Consider the following 18,210-nt stretch of genomic DNA (forward strand, 5'->3'; position numbering starts at 1 on the left):
CAGTTATCAGATTATGTTGGCATCTTATAACACATGTGTAACAAATGCACAGAAGACCAGTTTAAGACATTAAACAAGTTGGCTGACTCAAACCTAGTACAATTGAATGAGGAGAATAATTCATGATGCCATATTTTCTATATGTCTTCTGATACTTTCTAGATACCAAATTATTTTGCAGAAATAATTTGTTGTGCCTTATAGTTATCACATATAGTTTAAATAGAGTATGTATTCATGCACTGACACTTTTATGCAAAACTTTAATTCCACAATGGTAAGATAGTACAGACGGTCTAATGACACTTTTGGAAAGTGGAGGGATCATTTATCATTGGAAACAGCCTTGACAAGTTATATGTATGAATGAACTGTTGCCTACTGAGAGAAGCACATTTCATTAGATCAATGACATAATGACTAGCATTTGTTTAAAACTAAATCATACAACTGTTGAGAAAAATATAAATTGTGAAAATATAAGACTAAAAGAAGACTATGTCTTTAATAGTTGTTGTTGTTGTGGGGTTTAACACCATTTTTCAGCACATGATAGGCTATGCATGGCGGCCAGTATTAATGGTGGAGGAAGAACCCGGGAAGAACCACCGACCCACGAGAAGCTACTGGCAAGCTTTCTCACATACCCACAAGCAGACAGAGGTGAGATGGCAGTGATCCATAATGGAGAGCGCTTTAGACCATTCCGGGCCCCATGTCTTTAATAGAATGGTTAAATTAGAGTATTTTCAAATGTGTACAAATTTCATTGTGCATAATGCTAAAACAGTCAGGTATCAGGAAATTAGTTTCAGTGGATAATAATCTATTTTTACCCCAAAAAATAATCCAGCTTCAAAACAGGTCATTATGTGTTTTATATATCATTATAAATTTTTAAGTATTGGAATGTAACTTAGTTTACTATTATAAGTTATGGTACTGGACCACACAAATTGACATCGGTTCATAGGTTCCATTAGTAATACTGGACCACACATCTAGCACTGGTTCATTGTTTCCATTAGTAATACATACATTCCAACTTCCCAAGAGGTATTAGTGTAATTACTGTGATTATAAGTGCAATTATTGTTATTATAAGTGGCAAAAAAGAATAATTTGTGCATAAAATGTGTAATATCTATATTACATGCCTGAATTACAGCACGTATTAATAAGATGCATTTTTAATACTAAGCTGGTTCTCCAGCTGGTCAAAATTCTCATCACAAGGGACAAAGTCCATATGGATTACAAGCACAAAATATAGTGAAATATTATTTATATTCAGCACTCATTAACTATTCTACATGGGTAAATTTCGCTGAGTGATAGTGAACTGGAAATCTGCAATTAGGTCAGGTGCTCAGAGTGCTGTATTAGATTACTCTTGTATAATTTGTTTGAAGAAACCGTCTGTTTTCTTGGAAGTGGGTCATATACACTTGCTATAAATAGCAAATAAGGAAAACTACTCAGCTATTCTTAAGCAGCAGTCACTGTTTTAAGAATATTCTCAAGTTTATATGAGAGGGATTAAGATGATAATAAAAATGAAGAAACAAAACCCCCAACTTTTTATTGCTTTATTTTGATTTTACTTTTAATGACCAAAAACATATAATCCATAGTCATTCCTGTGGAAAACGTAATTTAATCGAAAAAGAGTAATGATTAAGCCAAAAGCATAATGGCTGGCATGTGTGGTAATAGTGGACCACACAAACTGGCATTGGTTTGTTAATTCCATTAGTAATACTGGTAATACTGGACCACACAAATTGGCACTGGTTTGTTAATTCAATTAGTAATACTGGTAATGCTGGACCACACAAATTGGCATTGGTTTGTTAATTCAGTTAGTAATACTGGTAATACTGGACCACACAAACTGGCATTGGTTTGTTAATTCTATTAGTAATACTGGACCACACAAATTGGCAATGGTTCATTGCTTCCATTAGTAATATCTGTGGTTGACCTTATACTCTTAGCTTACTAATAAAATTGACTATTGCTTTAGCTATCAGGAAAATTATATTCATGATTCATCCTGTCATATCTATTTTCATTTTGTTTTAAAAAATTAATGACAAACTCCAAGACCAATCTGAGTGATGCCAATTTTCAGAGGTGGTAGATGATGGCTGAGAGTTTCTTTTGATTTGGTGTTTTATGGTACAGCAACACAAGGAGGTTATTGAGTTCAGAGACAATGACACACAAAACAGTAGGTGACCCTGGCTGATCCCATGGTAGGATTCAGACTTATACCCTTTTGGTCTCGAGTTCAGTATGCTAAAAGGTAAGCAACCATGAGACATCTCTTACAACATGCTGGATGGTGTCACAAACCTATTTTATATCCCAAGTCAACAAGTGGGGGATAATGTAATGAGATTAAGACATGGTGGATTTTTTTGCTTCACATGTGAAGTTGTGCTATTCAAGATGTCTGCAGTTTCCAATGAACTAAAACAAGCAGCACACAACAAGTAATGTTGATTTTAATTTATTAATGTACTGGTTAAGTGTGATTACTTTATGACTTATTGGATTGCCTTATATTGTATGTGTAGATGGTTAGGATTGTATTTTGCACATTTCTTTGTTTTCAGACAGATGAAATGAATTGGAATGTTTTAGGATAGAAAAAAAGTACGAAACTACTTTTTTAAAGTTGAATTAAGGTCATATGTGCCCAAATGACAACTTTTGTACTTTCTGTAACCTAGCAAGAACCTACAGCAGGGGTTTCAAACATGAACCAAGCCATATTTCTGTGCCCCTCAAAATGATTGGTGTCACAAGGTGTCATGAGAGACAACAAAGGTGGTGCAGCACTTGGGCCATCAAAAATACCCTCATGCAGCCCTCGGGGTGGTTTGAGTTTGAGACCCCTGATCTAAAGAATGCATGTGAAGTCTTGGCTGTGCACCAAATTTGCATCTCTGACAGGCACCCATGCAATATCCAATTAAAATCTGAGGGCACTAGAGTCTATAAATACGTGTCTGAAGTCCCTCTCCCTCCACTAATTCTGAAATTCTCCTTACAAAGTATGCACATTTTATGATGCAAATATTCTGCTTTTGCTAAATTTGCAAAAATCTTTTGATAAATAGGGGTGCTATGATATACCCAAAACAGTATTGTGATATACCAAACCCATATTGCAATATGTATTGCAATACAGTAACACTTAATGAAAACATACTAAGCTCAATAACATTTACTACTTGAAAAATACAACATATCTAAGTGATGTTACCTTGTAAGACTTCAAATGGTAGTTGAGGTAATAAACATACACCTCTGCCACGATAAATTGCACACAACAGGGTCAACAATTATAGACTGCACTATAAGTAAGGGCGTGAGCTATTGAGGGGCCTCCAAAAAAACAAACAATTCCGCTTATATATCGAGAAAACTGTGGGTGTGTGTGTAGGGAAATGGGCTGTTGAATGAATCCTCTTTTTACAATCATGTCGATAGTAATTGTTAATAACACGCTTTTTCTAATAAAATTGTTTGTTATTCTGTATAAACATTTATTTTCAAAATTTCCAACATGTAAAAGATCGTTCCAACTGGTTTCAACAACCAACACGTGTACGCGAAAACATGTGTATTATGTCACTGCTTTTTGATTTGTTGATTAGTCTGGTTCTCAGAGTGGCATTAAATAGTATACTAGTAAGTCGGGAGTCAAAGTAGTCGGAAACTAGACTGTCTGTTGATATACCACCAAACAAGTTTCCTTTTTTTTAAAAACTACAGACATTTATTTTGTAAGACAAATGCCTACATCAAAACCCAATTTTTGTAATGTTCAATTTGTACAATATTGATTTTATGATTTCATTGAAAGTAATAGTGAAACTTCTTATCATCCTTGAGGATATCTCTAAGTGCCAGTTCAGAAATTCTCAGAAAATTGCTTGCCCACAATGATCCCTATCTGTGAAAACAAGCTCTTTATTTTATGACGTATTTGTTTTGCTTGGTTGCCTTGCTATCTTTGATCACAGTTATGAAAGAGTCAGTTAATTTAAGGTAGTTTATGTTACATACACAATAAAATTTTAATAGTGTTCGATTGATCAAATGAAGTGAGTTCAATCGACATACGACTGGGGCCTCTATATTTTATGTATGTAGGATTTGCGACCGGGGCCGCTAGATTTTAAGTATGTAGGATTTGCATGTCTTTTAACTTTTTTTTACATTCCACCTCCTTTACTTAATTCAAAAGACATAATTAACGTGATAGGGCCTAATAAAAAGGAGGCCAGCTGTTAATTTGTTGCAGCAATACAACAAATACTGCCACAAGTCAGTTATCAAAACACAGTCGGCACTTAAATAGGTTCTCAGAGAAATGCTTGCGGACATAGCTGTTACAGTAGATTAAAAAATTTTATGTTTAAATACACATTGCATTTATGATGATTACGCTTCAGTGAAACTAAAAGATAGAATTAAAATACAAATTTCACTTAATAAAAATCATTTAATTGGCATTTAAATATTAATATGCCTACACTAGGCATAAGTGAGTTTCATTGATTGAAATTTCCTTGAATATCTTTAATTACGGTGTACTAAAAATGTCGTTTGGAAAGAAGATGTAACCAATTATATGACTTCTTATCAAAAGCTTATAATTTCAAAATGTTAATTAAAGTTTCCAGGTCATATCTACTGTTTTTGTCCATAAAACGAGCAATATATCAACGTTTCAGTTACCAATTCTTATTGTGATTTTTTTCAAGTTCAAGAAATAGGGACAAATGGGATCCACGCCTGACCCCGCATTATAAGCGGGTTTGTGAGTTATCAGGGTGCAAGTTATCGAGGGACCGGTGTATTAAATTAACATAAAGGTGAAAGAAGTCTACAAACACCTAAAAACAGTTAAATTATCAGCAAATAAAAATCTCACTGCCATTTCTAGTCAGTCTAAGTTTTAAAATTCCCAAGCTGTACATTTTGCTTTTTTTTTGCTGGGAATAATTTCAAAATCCATTTTATGGAAGAAATTTCTGAAAATTAAAAATTCAGGTCTACACACCTGTCAAGTAATTTGAAAAATTGATGTTAATTGATATTTGGAGAAAAGAAAAGGAAGTTAACGTAATATAAGCACTTTGATCTTGCCAACCATGCATGTCACATAAAAAAACCTAATTTGCAACCACTTTTTGTTTAAATGTTTTGCTTACTTTTTATTCTCTGAAGCTAAAATATCAATCATAACAGCAGATGTTGCAAAAATAGGTTATTTTAGAGGAATTTATATATTTGTATTTACGAACATGTTCATTTAGTGTCGTTTCGAACAGGACATAAATAAGACAAAGTGAAGATTGAAAATTACTATTTATAATTGGAAAATTATCCCCTGTCTTGACTTGTCACCCCCCCCCAATCAATCCCTCATCCCCACCCCAATAAACTTTGTCTGAATAATGGTATCATGCACCTCATTTTACATTCTCTTGTAATCTCGTGCAAAGCATGCATCTAGGAAAAAAGAAAATATGGTTTTTGAATTAAATTGGAAAAATTGTATGGTATACATAGATTTGTTGGAGGAGAGCAAGACTATGAACAAATTACAGTAAAGAAAACTATTGTGGTATGTATTGCCAGAACAGCAAACCACAATATATCGATATATTGTTGCACCCCTAGAAATAGAGTCCCAACTTATAGTAATTAAAATTATAAATATGAAGCTGATCTTATGCTCTTTTATGTTTGTATTTCATTTACTGACCTCTCTGAGATATTGGACAGACTTTGTATTATGTTTTGTATAATTTACTGACCTCTCTGAGATATCAGACAGACTTTGTATCATGTTTTGTAAAATTTACTGACCTCCCTGAGGTACTGGACAGACTTTGTATTATGTCTTGTATCACTTACTGACCTCCCTGAGGTATTGGACAGACTTTGTATTATGTTTTGTATAATTTACTGACCTCCCTGAGGTATCGGACAGACTCTGCACCAAAAACATAGTTCTCCATATCTGTAGACATCTTTAGGTAAGTTTGAGGGATGACCATTTGGGGCTTTTTCACTGGGTATGATCCAACATCTAAAATTAAAAAGCTAAAAGGTACATGGATGGATACATTTCCATTAAAGTTATACAGAAAACTGAAAGGTACATGGAAGGATACATTCCCATTCAAGTTATACAATAAGGTAAAAGGTACATGGATTGATAAAAGTTGTATAAAAAGGTACATGGATGGATACATTTCCACCAAAGTTATATTAAAAGCTAAAAGGTACATGGATGGATACATTTTCATCCAAGTTATACAGAAATAACCATGTGTATCCTTCTTTGCTGAAATGATAATGATAAGCAACAAACATGTGCCCCTAAACTTCCAAGATAATCTGATAATGTAAAGGAATACATTTTAGGGTTATCTAGAATCTGTTTCAGCTCCAACTTGTTCAGTACAAGAAGTGGAAAAAGGAATCACTCTCAGTAAGTTTGATGTAGTTTTCAATTAATGTTGGCAGAGTTCCTACATTCTTCAGGGTTAAAATATTATTAAAATTTTGACAACTTTTTGGGGTCTTTGGTCTACAATTGAACTTTTTAATTATACTACTTGAAACAGATGTACCTAAGGACTGTTGATCAAAATGCTCACATAAATATACCAGTACCCAATCTAGGCTATCCCACTATATATGTCCATGTTCAAAATATACCCAATCTAGGCTATCCCACCATAATGTCCATGTATGAAATATATCCAATCTAGGCTATCACTATCCCACCCCTATGTCCATGAGGAAATATACCCAATCTAGGCTATCCCACCATAATGTCCATGTAGGAAATACAGTAGTCCCCCTCTTGAACAGACCCCTGACCAGTGGCCACTCGCTTCTTACATCCAGAATCTCTTGGTATGGATGAGTTTGTATTCGAAAGTACCCCTCGAGAACGGCCATGTCTCTAACATGACCAGCGGCCAGCATATGATTACAAAAATGTAAAATGTTCCCCTCATAAGTGGCCACTTTTTTCTTTAATTGTATCCAGAACCAATAATTAATTCATATCGTGACGTAATATAAGTAATCCAATTATCTCTATCATCGATACATGTCTCCCAATATCATGCTTCCGTTACTGAAAGAAGTTTTGACTAAAGTACATGTAACACTAAGATTAATATTATATCATTGTCTATAAAAGCCAACGTTTACAGGAAATGGGCTCAACAATGTTATGATAGGGTTTTGGGTTTCACACATCTGAGTTCTTCTCTCTGATGATTACAACCGGACATAACTGTCAAGATCCTAACAGGGTCAACATAGGTTAAAAATGGATTTTGTACATTAACACATACATAGAGAACTTAACCTTGAACAAAACAGAGTACCAGACAAAGACCGAAAGTTCACATGACAACACATTTATCACTTCCATTAAGAAGAAGGCATTTCATCCATTCGACAAAAGTTTCATCTGCATAATTAAATCGCATACAGTTAGCAACGTCCAAATAAATCATTACTAAACATTAACATGTCATCACGTAAACGGAGACATATTATTTGAGAAGAAAGTCAGTTATTCTACTCAACAACATTGGGTGAGTGGGGAGGGTAGACTTGCCTAACAATTATTTGTAGAAAAGACTTGAATAAAACAATTTTATGTTGAAAAGACTCGAATAAATGTTGTAACTAATAAGGATTTTATTCATCAAAAGTGGGAAAATGGAGCAAGTGGAAAAAGAATTATATATGTACCAAGATTTAAATGATGTTTTTGAATGGTTTTGTGCATGACAACAATACTCGCTCGCATATCACGCTTACGCCAAGAATAGAACTATTACTGTATATTCAGTTGAAATAAATCTATTATTATAACAAGAAGAACCTTTTAATAATTAATGTTACTTTTAAATGAAGAAATTAAATGAACTGAAGTATGTTCCTTTCTTACTACGTACATTACATATACTTTTCACAAAAAATTGAGTCCCCTTCTGGAAAGGCCACCTGTCTTATAAGGCCACTTTCCCGGTGCAGAAGGGGTAGCCATATAAGAGGAGGACCACTGTTTACCCAATCCCAACCCATGTCCATGATGGAAATGAGTACATGGATGCCAAAGTGATCACAATCTCAAGCTTCTGACAAGGCAGGCACAAGAAAAAATATTGGGGAAAAAAGTCAGTGAACAATGGGCACATTTTCAGATAATGAACATCATATGTACCAAGTTTCAAAGAAATTCTGCAAAAAGAGGTCAGAGTGGGCCTGTAATCCCTCATTATGCTGTCAACTGCCTAACAGCCAATGCTTGCCTAGTAGGATGCTTTCTGTTGAAATTTCTTCCAATGTTGTTGACTGCTTATGTTACGAAAACAGTTGTTTCAAGGTTTCTTTAAGTATTCTGTGTTCAAACATATTTTATCAAACATCAGCATAATTTGTCATAAGCAGATAGGCACAATGGCAGGACACCTTTTGTCAGAGTAAGTCAATTTTCTGTTCAGCATTTTATTTAAAGATATAGTTGTGTGAATATGTTTCTACTTTTAAATGAACAAGCCGTATCTAGTGGAGCAGCATCATTCATACAAGTCTGAATGGTGTTCAGTTCTACTAACTTTTTAGAATTCATGCAACAAATTTTCCATTTTTAGTAATGCTAGACATATTTAATTTCAAACTGGCCAATATTTGTATAAAATTTGAATGCCATGAATACCAGAATGCTGTCAAATTTTGTCAAATTCTGCCAAGTGGTTTCTCTAAAGAATTCTTTTATACATCTTTTCTATTCTGAATAATGATGGGTAAGCATCATTTGTAAAAATTTGAAAGATCTTCATGTTTATGTGCTTTCTGTCAAATTTTGCCTAATTCTATTCCAAGGTTTTGAAGAAGTTTTTTAAAAGGTTTTCTATTTTTCGTAATAGTGCTTTCCTTAAAATATATACGAATTCTGTTCAGCAGATTACTTTTTGTAATGGCAATCGCACTTTTTATGGCAAATCTGTATAATTTGCAAAAAATTGAAAAACCTTAATGCCAAGTTAGGATGTAACAGGTCTGGCAGGTTTTTGTCAGCAAGTTGAAAAAATAGTACTTGCCAAAGGATGGACAGTTTTTAAATTTTTTGTAAAGGCAGCCATATTTATGCCAGATCAGCATCATTTGTAAAATCTTGAATGGTTTTCTTTCAAATATGACCTAAATCTGTTCAGCATTTTTTGACAAGTTGTTTAAAGGGCTTCCTAATTAGGGCTATTTTAAGGCTATTAGCATAGCCTGAAAAGCCTTAACATCAGGATGCATTGGGCCAAGTTGGTGTGAAATTGGTGTATAGGTTTTTGAGAAGATGTTGAAGCAAAATGTTGACAAACAAAGGAAGATGAAGAGTCATACCATAAGCTTAGTAGGCCTTTTGACCAGGTGACACCAGGCCTTATGACCAGGTGACATCAGGCCTTTGACCAGGTGACACAAGGCCTTCTGACCAGGTGACATTATGCCTTATGACCAGGGGAGCCAGAAATTGCAAGACTAGTTGCAGACACAAAATTGTTATCGATGCACAGACAGATGATAGACACATGAGGAGATAAACAGACAGAAGTATGACAGGCTCTGTAAAGTACCTTCAGTCCTGAAACTTGACACATCACAGTTTAGTAACAGGGTAGCCAGTGTTGTGTGAAGGTTTGCAAAATCTCTTGACTGAATAGAGCTCCATCTGCGTACGTTAGCTTCCTGTGTAATAGAATAATGTATAACCTCTAAGACAGGTAAGGATCTAAAGCTAACATGGTTTTAGTGATAAACAAATTCTGAAGTCCAAAATTTTTAAAAATATGTAATATTTGCATATTTCACACTTTTATACATTCTAAATAGCATGGCCATTTCAGGTTTCATGCTTCCAAATGACAATACAGATGTGGAAAGATAATTTTCTATCCTAAGAAAAATTAAACATGATTTTTGGTGAAGTTTGAACAACAGTATCATTCAGTCTTTGATGAACACAAATATGAAATTGAATAACACATCACCTTTAATACTCCACCCCATTAAACTATTGAGATCAACTAAGACTGCATCTATTTAAGACTGTATTCCTCTGTCCACTGGACCTTAAAAGACAGAAACTTAGTGTATTTTTTAAACAAGTGTATGTCTTATGTGGTGAGTGCGCATATGCTTCTTATGATATTTGACGATGCTAAATCTATACACTATATTATGTTTGATACAGGGATTGATGCCAAATCCCAAGAATACTTCAGTTACTACTGACGCAGGGCACATGCTCTCTAAAACAATGCATCTCACAGAGTCTGGGAGGGTGTATGTGGATTATATTTAGGTAAGTATTATTGGTAAAGACATAATTTTCTATATACAATCTTACAATATATACAATCAAATTCAGTCCATCCTTCCATTACCTCTTTGAGACTGAATTTGTCAGGAAGGATAGACTGAATTTGATTAAGAAATATTATTACATATGACCAAATATTTTGAAATATCAACATTTAATAACAAATAAGAACAAAATACTAGTGACAATTTTAAGCATATCAATTACAGTAATACCTTGAACATTCGCGAGGTTAGGTTCCAGAACCAGTCACGGATCAGAAGGAATCGCGAATGTTTGGTACGAGTCACTAAAAATGCTAATAAATGCTTATTTCTAGGGTTTAAACCCTAAATATGACCCAAATCATGCTCCCAAAGCACTTTAATTTCACTTAAAAGTTAGCTTAATACATTACCCTTAAAAAGAGAAATAAATGGTTGACGTAAAAATAGAGTACAGTATCGCCTAATGGGTATTTGCCACACTAGCGCATTTACAGTACGGTACATGTATACATGTACTAATATTACCCCTATACTAATTCATTGGCTGCCGTTTTCTTTTGCACTCACAGTAAGGTAAAACCAAGTAACGAATGGGACTGTAAACTTAATGACTGACGTTTTCTTTGTCATTGTCAGGAAGGTAAACTAGGTAAACTTCATATGTCACAGAAGTCATATAATGAAGGTACAATTCAATAAAATAAAGAAAACATGTAGGTAGAGGGTACCAATGAAAATTTCGCGAATCCATGAATTCGCGAATCCAGAAACGCGAATGCACGAGGTATTACTGTATCCAAATTATGAATGAATTAGAACCTGAATAGCGGACTGGATAGCTATCTATGCTGCTTTCATATTGCAACTGTTTATGGCTTTTTAAATATTTGATCATTTTTTTCTTTCTTTAGATATGCCTTGGATTTAGCATTTTCTTGTTTCTCCCTCATATATACATTATAACTTGATGGCTGCATATATAACAGAACTATGACTGTACTCAACTCTTATGCTTACATGTATGGCCTGATTATGTTTTTTCTTTTTCAATAAAGTCGTGTTCTGTTCTATTTCATTCAGCAGCATTACAATATTTTTTAAATGCTTTAATCTGGTTAGTGCTTAGCGACAAGTGAACTGAAGAAATATAGCAAACCCTCAAATCCAATGAAACCCAATTTAACTTGGAACATAGCTGCCAACCCCAGAGTACAAAAATACTGTCTGCTTATGACAAAAATGCTGATCTTCAGGAACACTGATTTTTGAAACTTTAATGAATAGGTAACTGTTTACAACATCTACAACCATTAGTAAAGTAGGGCAATAAGTTAATTATTTAATGTCTAAATGCATGTGTTGTACTCTTGCATCTTCGAGTAAGTCATCAGGCACAGGTTGTTAATAGCAGACTTTTCCATGCCTTGTTTTTTCAATCATTGTCAGTTCCAATGTTCTATCTTTCACTGACAATCTGAATTCTAAATCAATTTTTTTTACTGAACTAAAAATCCTCTCACAATCAGCATTAGCGTGTGATAAAGAATGAAGTCAAAGAAAAAATAACTCAGACAATGGTAAAGAAAGTCTCCAAATGAATTCTTCATTTTGACATCAGAATCCACTGTGTGCAAAATAAATTACCAGCATCACACCCGACTGAAAGAGGAAGGCTCCTTTCTAAAAGAAATTTAGTAAAAAGAACTTCCAAATCAAATTACATCAAAGTTCTCTCTGGTATTTATAAACATTTTCATTTCAGGCTGTACTGATGATGATGAAACAGCAAGCTGATGTTTATTAGCTTTTTCTTTCTGTTTTTTTGTCATGGGCTCCACCATCCCCAATAGCAAAATCACAATTACACAATTTTCTTAATGCAAAGCTTTTTCCTTTTCTGGATGGTTTCACAAATTTAAACATGATGGCATAACTGTCCTTCCAGTTCTGTTTTCTCTTCTTTGTTGAAGAAAATTCTGAATCTTCTGCTTCCCTTTTCGACATGACCAGAAGTTGATTTAACGAAGATGAAATTCAGTAATAGTGTCAAATACTTTGCACAATCCAATATTGTTGTTAAAGACTGGCATGGTAGCCTCGATTTTGAATAAACCAATCACATTTTTGAAGTCTATATCCCTATATATATGCAATACATTTTCTAGAGGAATGAAACCAGGTGCCTGTTCTAAATAAAAAATTGCAAGGAAACTTTTATTTAATTTTTTTATGAAAACAAGGATTTTTAACATTAAAATATGGGACAAATACAGGAAAAACGGAACACTTGGCAGCTATGTTGTAATGCTTTTTCTCTTTTCTGCAACTTTTGATCATGAAACAGTTAACTGTCGCAGTATCTAAACAGCATATACACGATGATGTCCATATCATACTTATTCGCTTGTATTGCCTTGACATTTGTGAAAAGTCTAATTATCAAACAAAGTGTGCTGACTGAGAATTATTCAAAAGGGTCTCAATATCAAAGGAAATTTCAGCTGACAAGATAATTTTACATTATGCAATCTATTTTTTTGCAAACATATGAAACAAAATGAATCTAAAACCAGCTATGCCTATTTATATCATACAAAGAAATAGTATTTACTGCTATACAGAACATAAACAGTAAATGTCTGAACCTCAATGTGTTTGGCTCGCTTTAATTAGGGTATTTCAGGTTTTACATCTACTCATGATAACATGAGAGATTCTGGGTATCTGGAGCAATAGTCCCCAGAAGTTGAGGTGGGCATGCACACTGAGTGGATAGGAGAGTTCCAATTCAATGGGAGTAACTTTGTTCCTGAAAAAGCCCATTACATAAATTATGGGTACTTGAATTCATGGACTGAATAAGAAATCCTACTATTTCCACAGAAGAATCACCGTCTGTTGGGTCTTTAAATTTGTGGTCTGTAGCAACCATGAAATCCATTAAAAATGTTAACTGAAAAATAGTAACTTCACAGTGAATACTGGTAGATCCAAAAGTGTCTAAATCATCCAAGATCCATCCACAGGGAAAAGATCAAACTTCAAAAACTAAACTAGTACCAATTATACCCCATGGTTTCAAATCTCTATCTATCAGGCAAGATAACATAAACCATACCTTTTTCTTCAAAATGCATAGCGGTAAAAAAAATGCCCTTAAAGAATCAATCTGATTAGAACTATTTATGCTCCAAAGTGCATGCAGAATCTGTGCATGTGAAAAGGAGAAAATTATCACTCACCTGATCTCTGGCAAAATTACCAAGCAGAAAAACGGCAAGTCTTTTGAAACCATTTAGTTTGAACATGTGTATACAGGCCTTAGTTCCCTGTAATGAGGAAAAGAATGTGTACAACAATAACATGAACAGCTATTTATAAGTACCTATTTCTACATTAAATATTTGAAAGTTTTATTAGTTTTACCTCCCAAATGCATCTGCAACTCAGGGTCTATGTTGTTAATTCTACTAGTTACTCCTAACAAACTGCATAAAACCCAGATCTGCCTGCACATTATGTGACAGCAACTCTGGGTCTCTGCAGTTTGTAGATGGTGTTTACTAAGAAGCAAGTACATATATTCACTTAAGGATGATAAATGTGCTTGTAAAAGAAATTATGCCAACATGAACTTTCAACAAACAGCAGTCACGAATCTCCTAACAAATGAATAGATACTGTGCACAATTATTTTCTTCTAAAGGTAGTTTCAATTAAAGTCTTTAAGAATAACAAAAACTACTGTTTGAACACCTTCACTGGTAATACAAAATTATTTTAAAAAAACTGATATTTAAAAAAAACCAATCTCATTCAATGGTTAAAGCAATCTATTTAATAAATTCTCATGTAAAGTAAATAGTGATCATTATTATCTGTATTTATTTCAAATTAACTAAATTATCAAATGTTCAATATAATTTATTCTTATTATCAATACATTTACCATATTCTTACAAGTTACAGACTATCTTTTATCTAGTTGAATAAATACAGCAATCCTTTGGATATCTTCACTTCTGAACACACTATTGTATTATTTACAATGTAAAACAAAAGGTGACTTACCAATTGAACATAACTCTTTTGAACCAGGAAGTAAAGGTGTGTGATTTGGATTGTTAATGTAGCTTTAGCAATTTTTCAGTCATACTGCTACAATGTCATGTAGCATGATGTCTCACCCAGTCACATTATCCTGACACTGGGTCAAGCAGTCCTAACACTAACCTCCCAATGCTGAGTGCCAAGCAAGGCAGCTGTTACTACCATTTTTTATGTCTTTGGTATGTCTCAGCTGGGGATCAAACCCATGACCTCCTGCATCCGAGGCAGACATTCTAACCACTAGACCACTGGAGAGGTCTGGAAGTAAAGGTGACTTACCAACTGAACAAAACTCTTTAGAACCAGGAAGTAAAGGTGACTTACCAATTGAACATAACGCTTTAGAACCAGGAAGTAAAGGTGACTTACCAATTGAACATAACTTTTTAGAACCAGGAAGTAAAGGTGACTTACCAATTGAACATAACTCTTTAGAACCAGGAAGTAATGGTGACTTACCAATTGAACATAACGCTTTAGAACCAGGAAGTAATGGTGACTTACCAATTGAACATAACTCTTTAGAACCAGGAAGTAAAGGTGACTTACCAATTGAACATAACTCTTTAGAACCAGGAAGTACTGCACGCTCTGCTTACACTGATCAATCACTTCCTTGTTCAGAAGTAGCAACAGGTTTTCCAAAATTGTATCAAGAGATTTGTGAATCTGAAAAGGAATAATATTTTAAAAGAAAAAGGAAAGAGTTTTTTTTAACTTAGGAGAAACTAGAAATACGACTTTGGATGCCATAAAACACCCCACCCCCACCCATGCAACTGTGCTTGAAACAGTGGTGAAAGGAAACAAGAACAATGAGTCTCACAAAATGTATGAATATGCAAAACTTCAATTAAAATGAATGATTTATAACTCTAAAAAGAAAAAGTGGAATCAATGATTACATAGCTCATCTTGGTAAAGCTTTTATTAGTCTCCAGTAGCACAAAACAAGTTCATACTAAAGTGATCTTGACAATGTAATGTTGACCACCTTTCAAATTAAAGCTTTTCTTTATTTTCTTTACATTTCAACTTTTAATCTTTTCAATATTTTAAACACACTTTTAATTGTACTATATAGCCAATATTGTGCTGACATACATACATATATGCATACATGTATACAAGCATACATACATACATACATACATGCATACATACATACATCCATATATGATTACATGCATGCATGCATACTTACATACATACAATCATATTTACATACATACATATATGCATGCATGCATACATGTATACAAGCATACATACATACATGCATACATGATTAAATGCATGCATACTTACATACAATCATACATACATACATATATGCATGCATGCATACTTACATACATACATACAATCATACATACATACATACAATCCCACATACATACATCCATACATGCATGCATGCATGCATACTTACATACAATCATACATACATGCATACATACATGCATGCATACATACAATCATACATACATATATGCATACATACATACATACATACATGCATGCATGCATACTTACATACATACAATCATACATACATACATACATGCATACATACATACATACATGATTACATGCATGCATACTTACATATACAATCATACATACATACAATCATACATACATACATGCTTACATGCATGCATACTTACATACATACAATTGTACATGCATGCATGCATACATGCATGTATACATACATACAATCATACATACATATATGCATACATACATACATGCATGCATACTTACATAAATACATACATGCATACATACATCCATACATGATTACATGCATGCATGCATGCATACTTACATACATACAATCATACATACATACACACATGCATGCATGCATACATGCATGCATACTTACATACATACAATCATACAAACTTACATACATATATGCATACATACATACACGCTTACATGCATGCATACTTACATACATACAATCATACATACATACATGCATGCATACATGATTACATGCATGCATGCATACTTACATACATACAATCATACATACATACATACATACATGCATGCATGCATCCTTACATACATACACACATACATACATGCATGCATACTTACATACATACAATCATACATACATACATACCTACCTACATGCATGCATGCATACATACATGCATACATACATACTTACATACATACTTACATACATACACACATACATACATACATACATGCATACATACATACCTGCATACATACATACATACATGCATACATACATACTTACATGCATGCATGCATACATACATACATACATACTTACATGCATGCATGCATGCATGCATACAAACATACGTGCATACATACATACATGCATACATAGACATACATACATACATGCATACATACATACATGCATACATATATGCATACATACATACTTACATGCATGCATGCATACATACATGCATGCATACATACATACATGCATACATACATACATGCATACATACGTACATGCATACATACATACATGCATACATACATACATGCATACATACATACATGCATACATACGTACATACATACATACATGCATACATACATGCATACATACATACATGCATACATACGTACATGCATACATACATACATGCATACATACATACATGCATACATATATGCATACATACATACTTACATGCATGCATGCATACATACATGCATGCATGCATACATACATACATACATGCATACATACATACATGCATACATACATACATACATACATAATCTGATGTATCTCTTTTTTAAGAGGAAATAAAGTCAGTCAGTTAGTCAGTCAGTCATACATGCATACATAGACATCCATACATACATACATACATACATGCATGCATGCATACATACATGCATACATACATACTTGCATACATACATAAATACTTACATACATACATACACACACATACATACATACATACATACATGCATACATACATGCATACATACATACATGCATACATACTTGCATACATACTTACATACATACATACATGCATACATACATGCATACATACTTGCATACATACATACATGCATACATACATACATACATGCATACATACATACATACATACATACATACATACATACATACATGCATGCATGCATGCATGCATGCATGCATACATACATGCATACATACATACATACATACATACATACATACATACATACATATATACATACATACACATAAGGTTACATGTGCATCCTATGGCCTATGGGCCATATCTGGACTGTGACCTGATTAATCAGGTCACACTTACATCATATGAAACACTATGAGTTTTTGAAAAACAACAGAGTAATTTTGCTTAAAAATTATTTTCTTAAACAAGAGTCCAAAGATTACTAAGCCAGTAAAAGTGAAATATAGGCCACAGTGAACTTCTTGTTTAGATGGGTGTGGTACTTATAGAGATGTAAACAATCATCTAAATCAATGATTCTGTGTGTGTGTGTGTCTGAGTTTTTCAGTCATATTGCTACGATGTCTGCAGTGTGGCTGTTTAGAGTGATGTCTAGCACTGAGACATCATGCTGCATACATGCAGATCATGTCCAACCCTGTCAAATTATCATGACACCAGGTCAACCAGTCCTAACATT

General features: G+C 33.8%; 1 protein-coding gene across 5 annotated transcripts in view; it reads right to left on the reverse strand.

Annotated features, from left to right (window-relative positions):
- Nucleotides 1-18,210, reverse strand: part of LOC149806871 (ubiquitin carboxyl-terminal hydrolase 24-like) — a 311,591-nt gene that overhangs the window by 40,472 nt on the left and 252,909 nt on the right. For all 5 annotated transcript variants that reach the window (XM_089959015.1, XM_089959005.1, XM_089958996.1 and 2 more), the window contains exons 51-54: nucleotides 15,082-15,201; nucleotides 13,665-13,751; nucleotides 9,690-9,801; nucleotides 5,997-6,115 (exon numbers count right to left, since the gene is read on the reverse strand). In XM_089959015.1, coding sequence (XP_089815141.1) covers nucleotides 5,997-6,115; nucleotides 9,690-9,801; nucleotides 13,665-13,751; nucleotides 15,082-15,201 — 438 coding nt within the window. The remainder of the gene's footprint in view (nucleotides 1-5,996; nucleotides 6,116-9,689; nucleotides 9,802-13,664; nucleotides 13,752-15,081; nucleotides 15,202-18,210) is intronic.

The sequence above is a fragment of the Sinohyriopsis cumingii genome, chromosome 1 (assembly GCF_028554795.1).
Source record: "Sinohyriopsis cumingii isolate HCF-2022 chromosome 1, ASM2855479v2, whole genome shotgun sequence".
Taxonomy (NCBI): Eukaryota; Metazoa; Mollusca; class Bivalvia; order Unionida; family Unionidae; genus Sinohyriopsis; species Sinohyriopsis cumingii.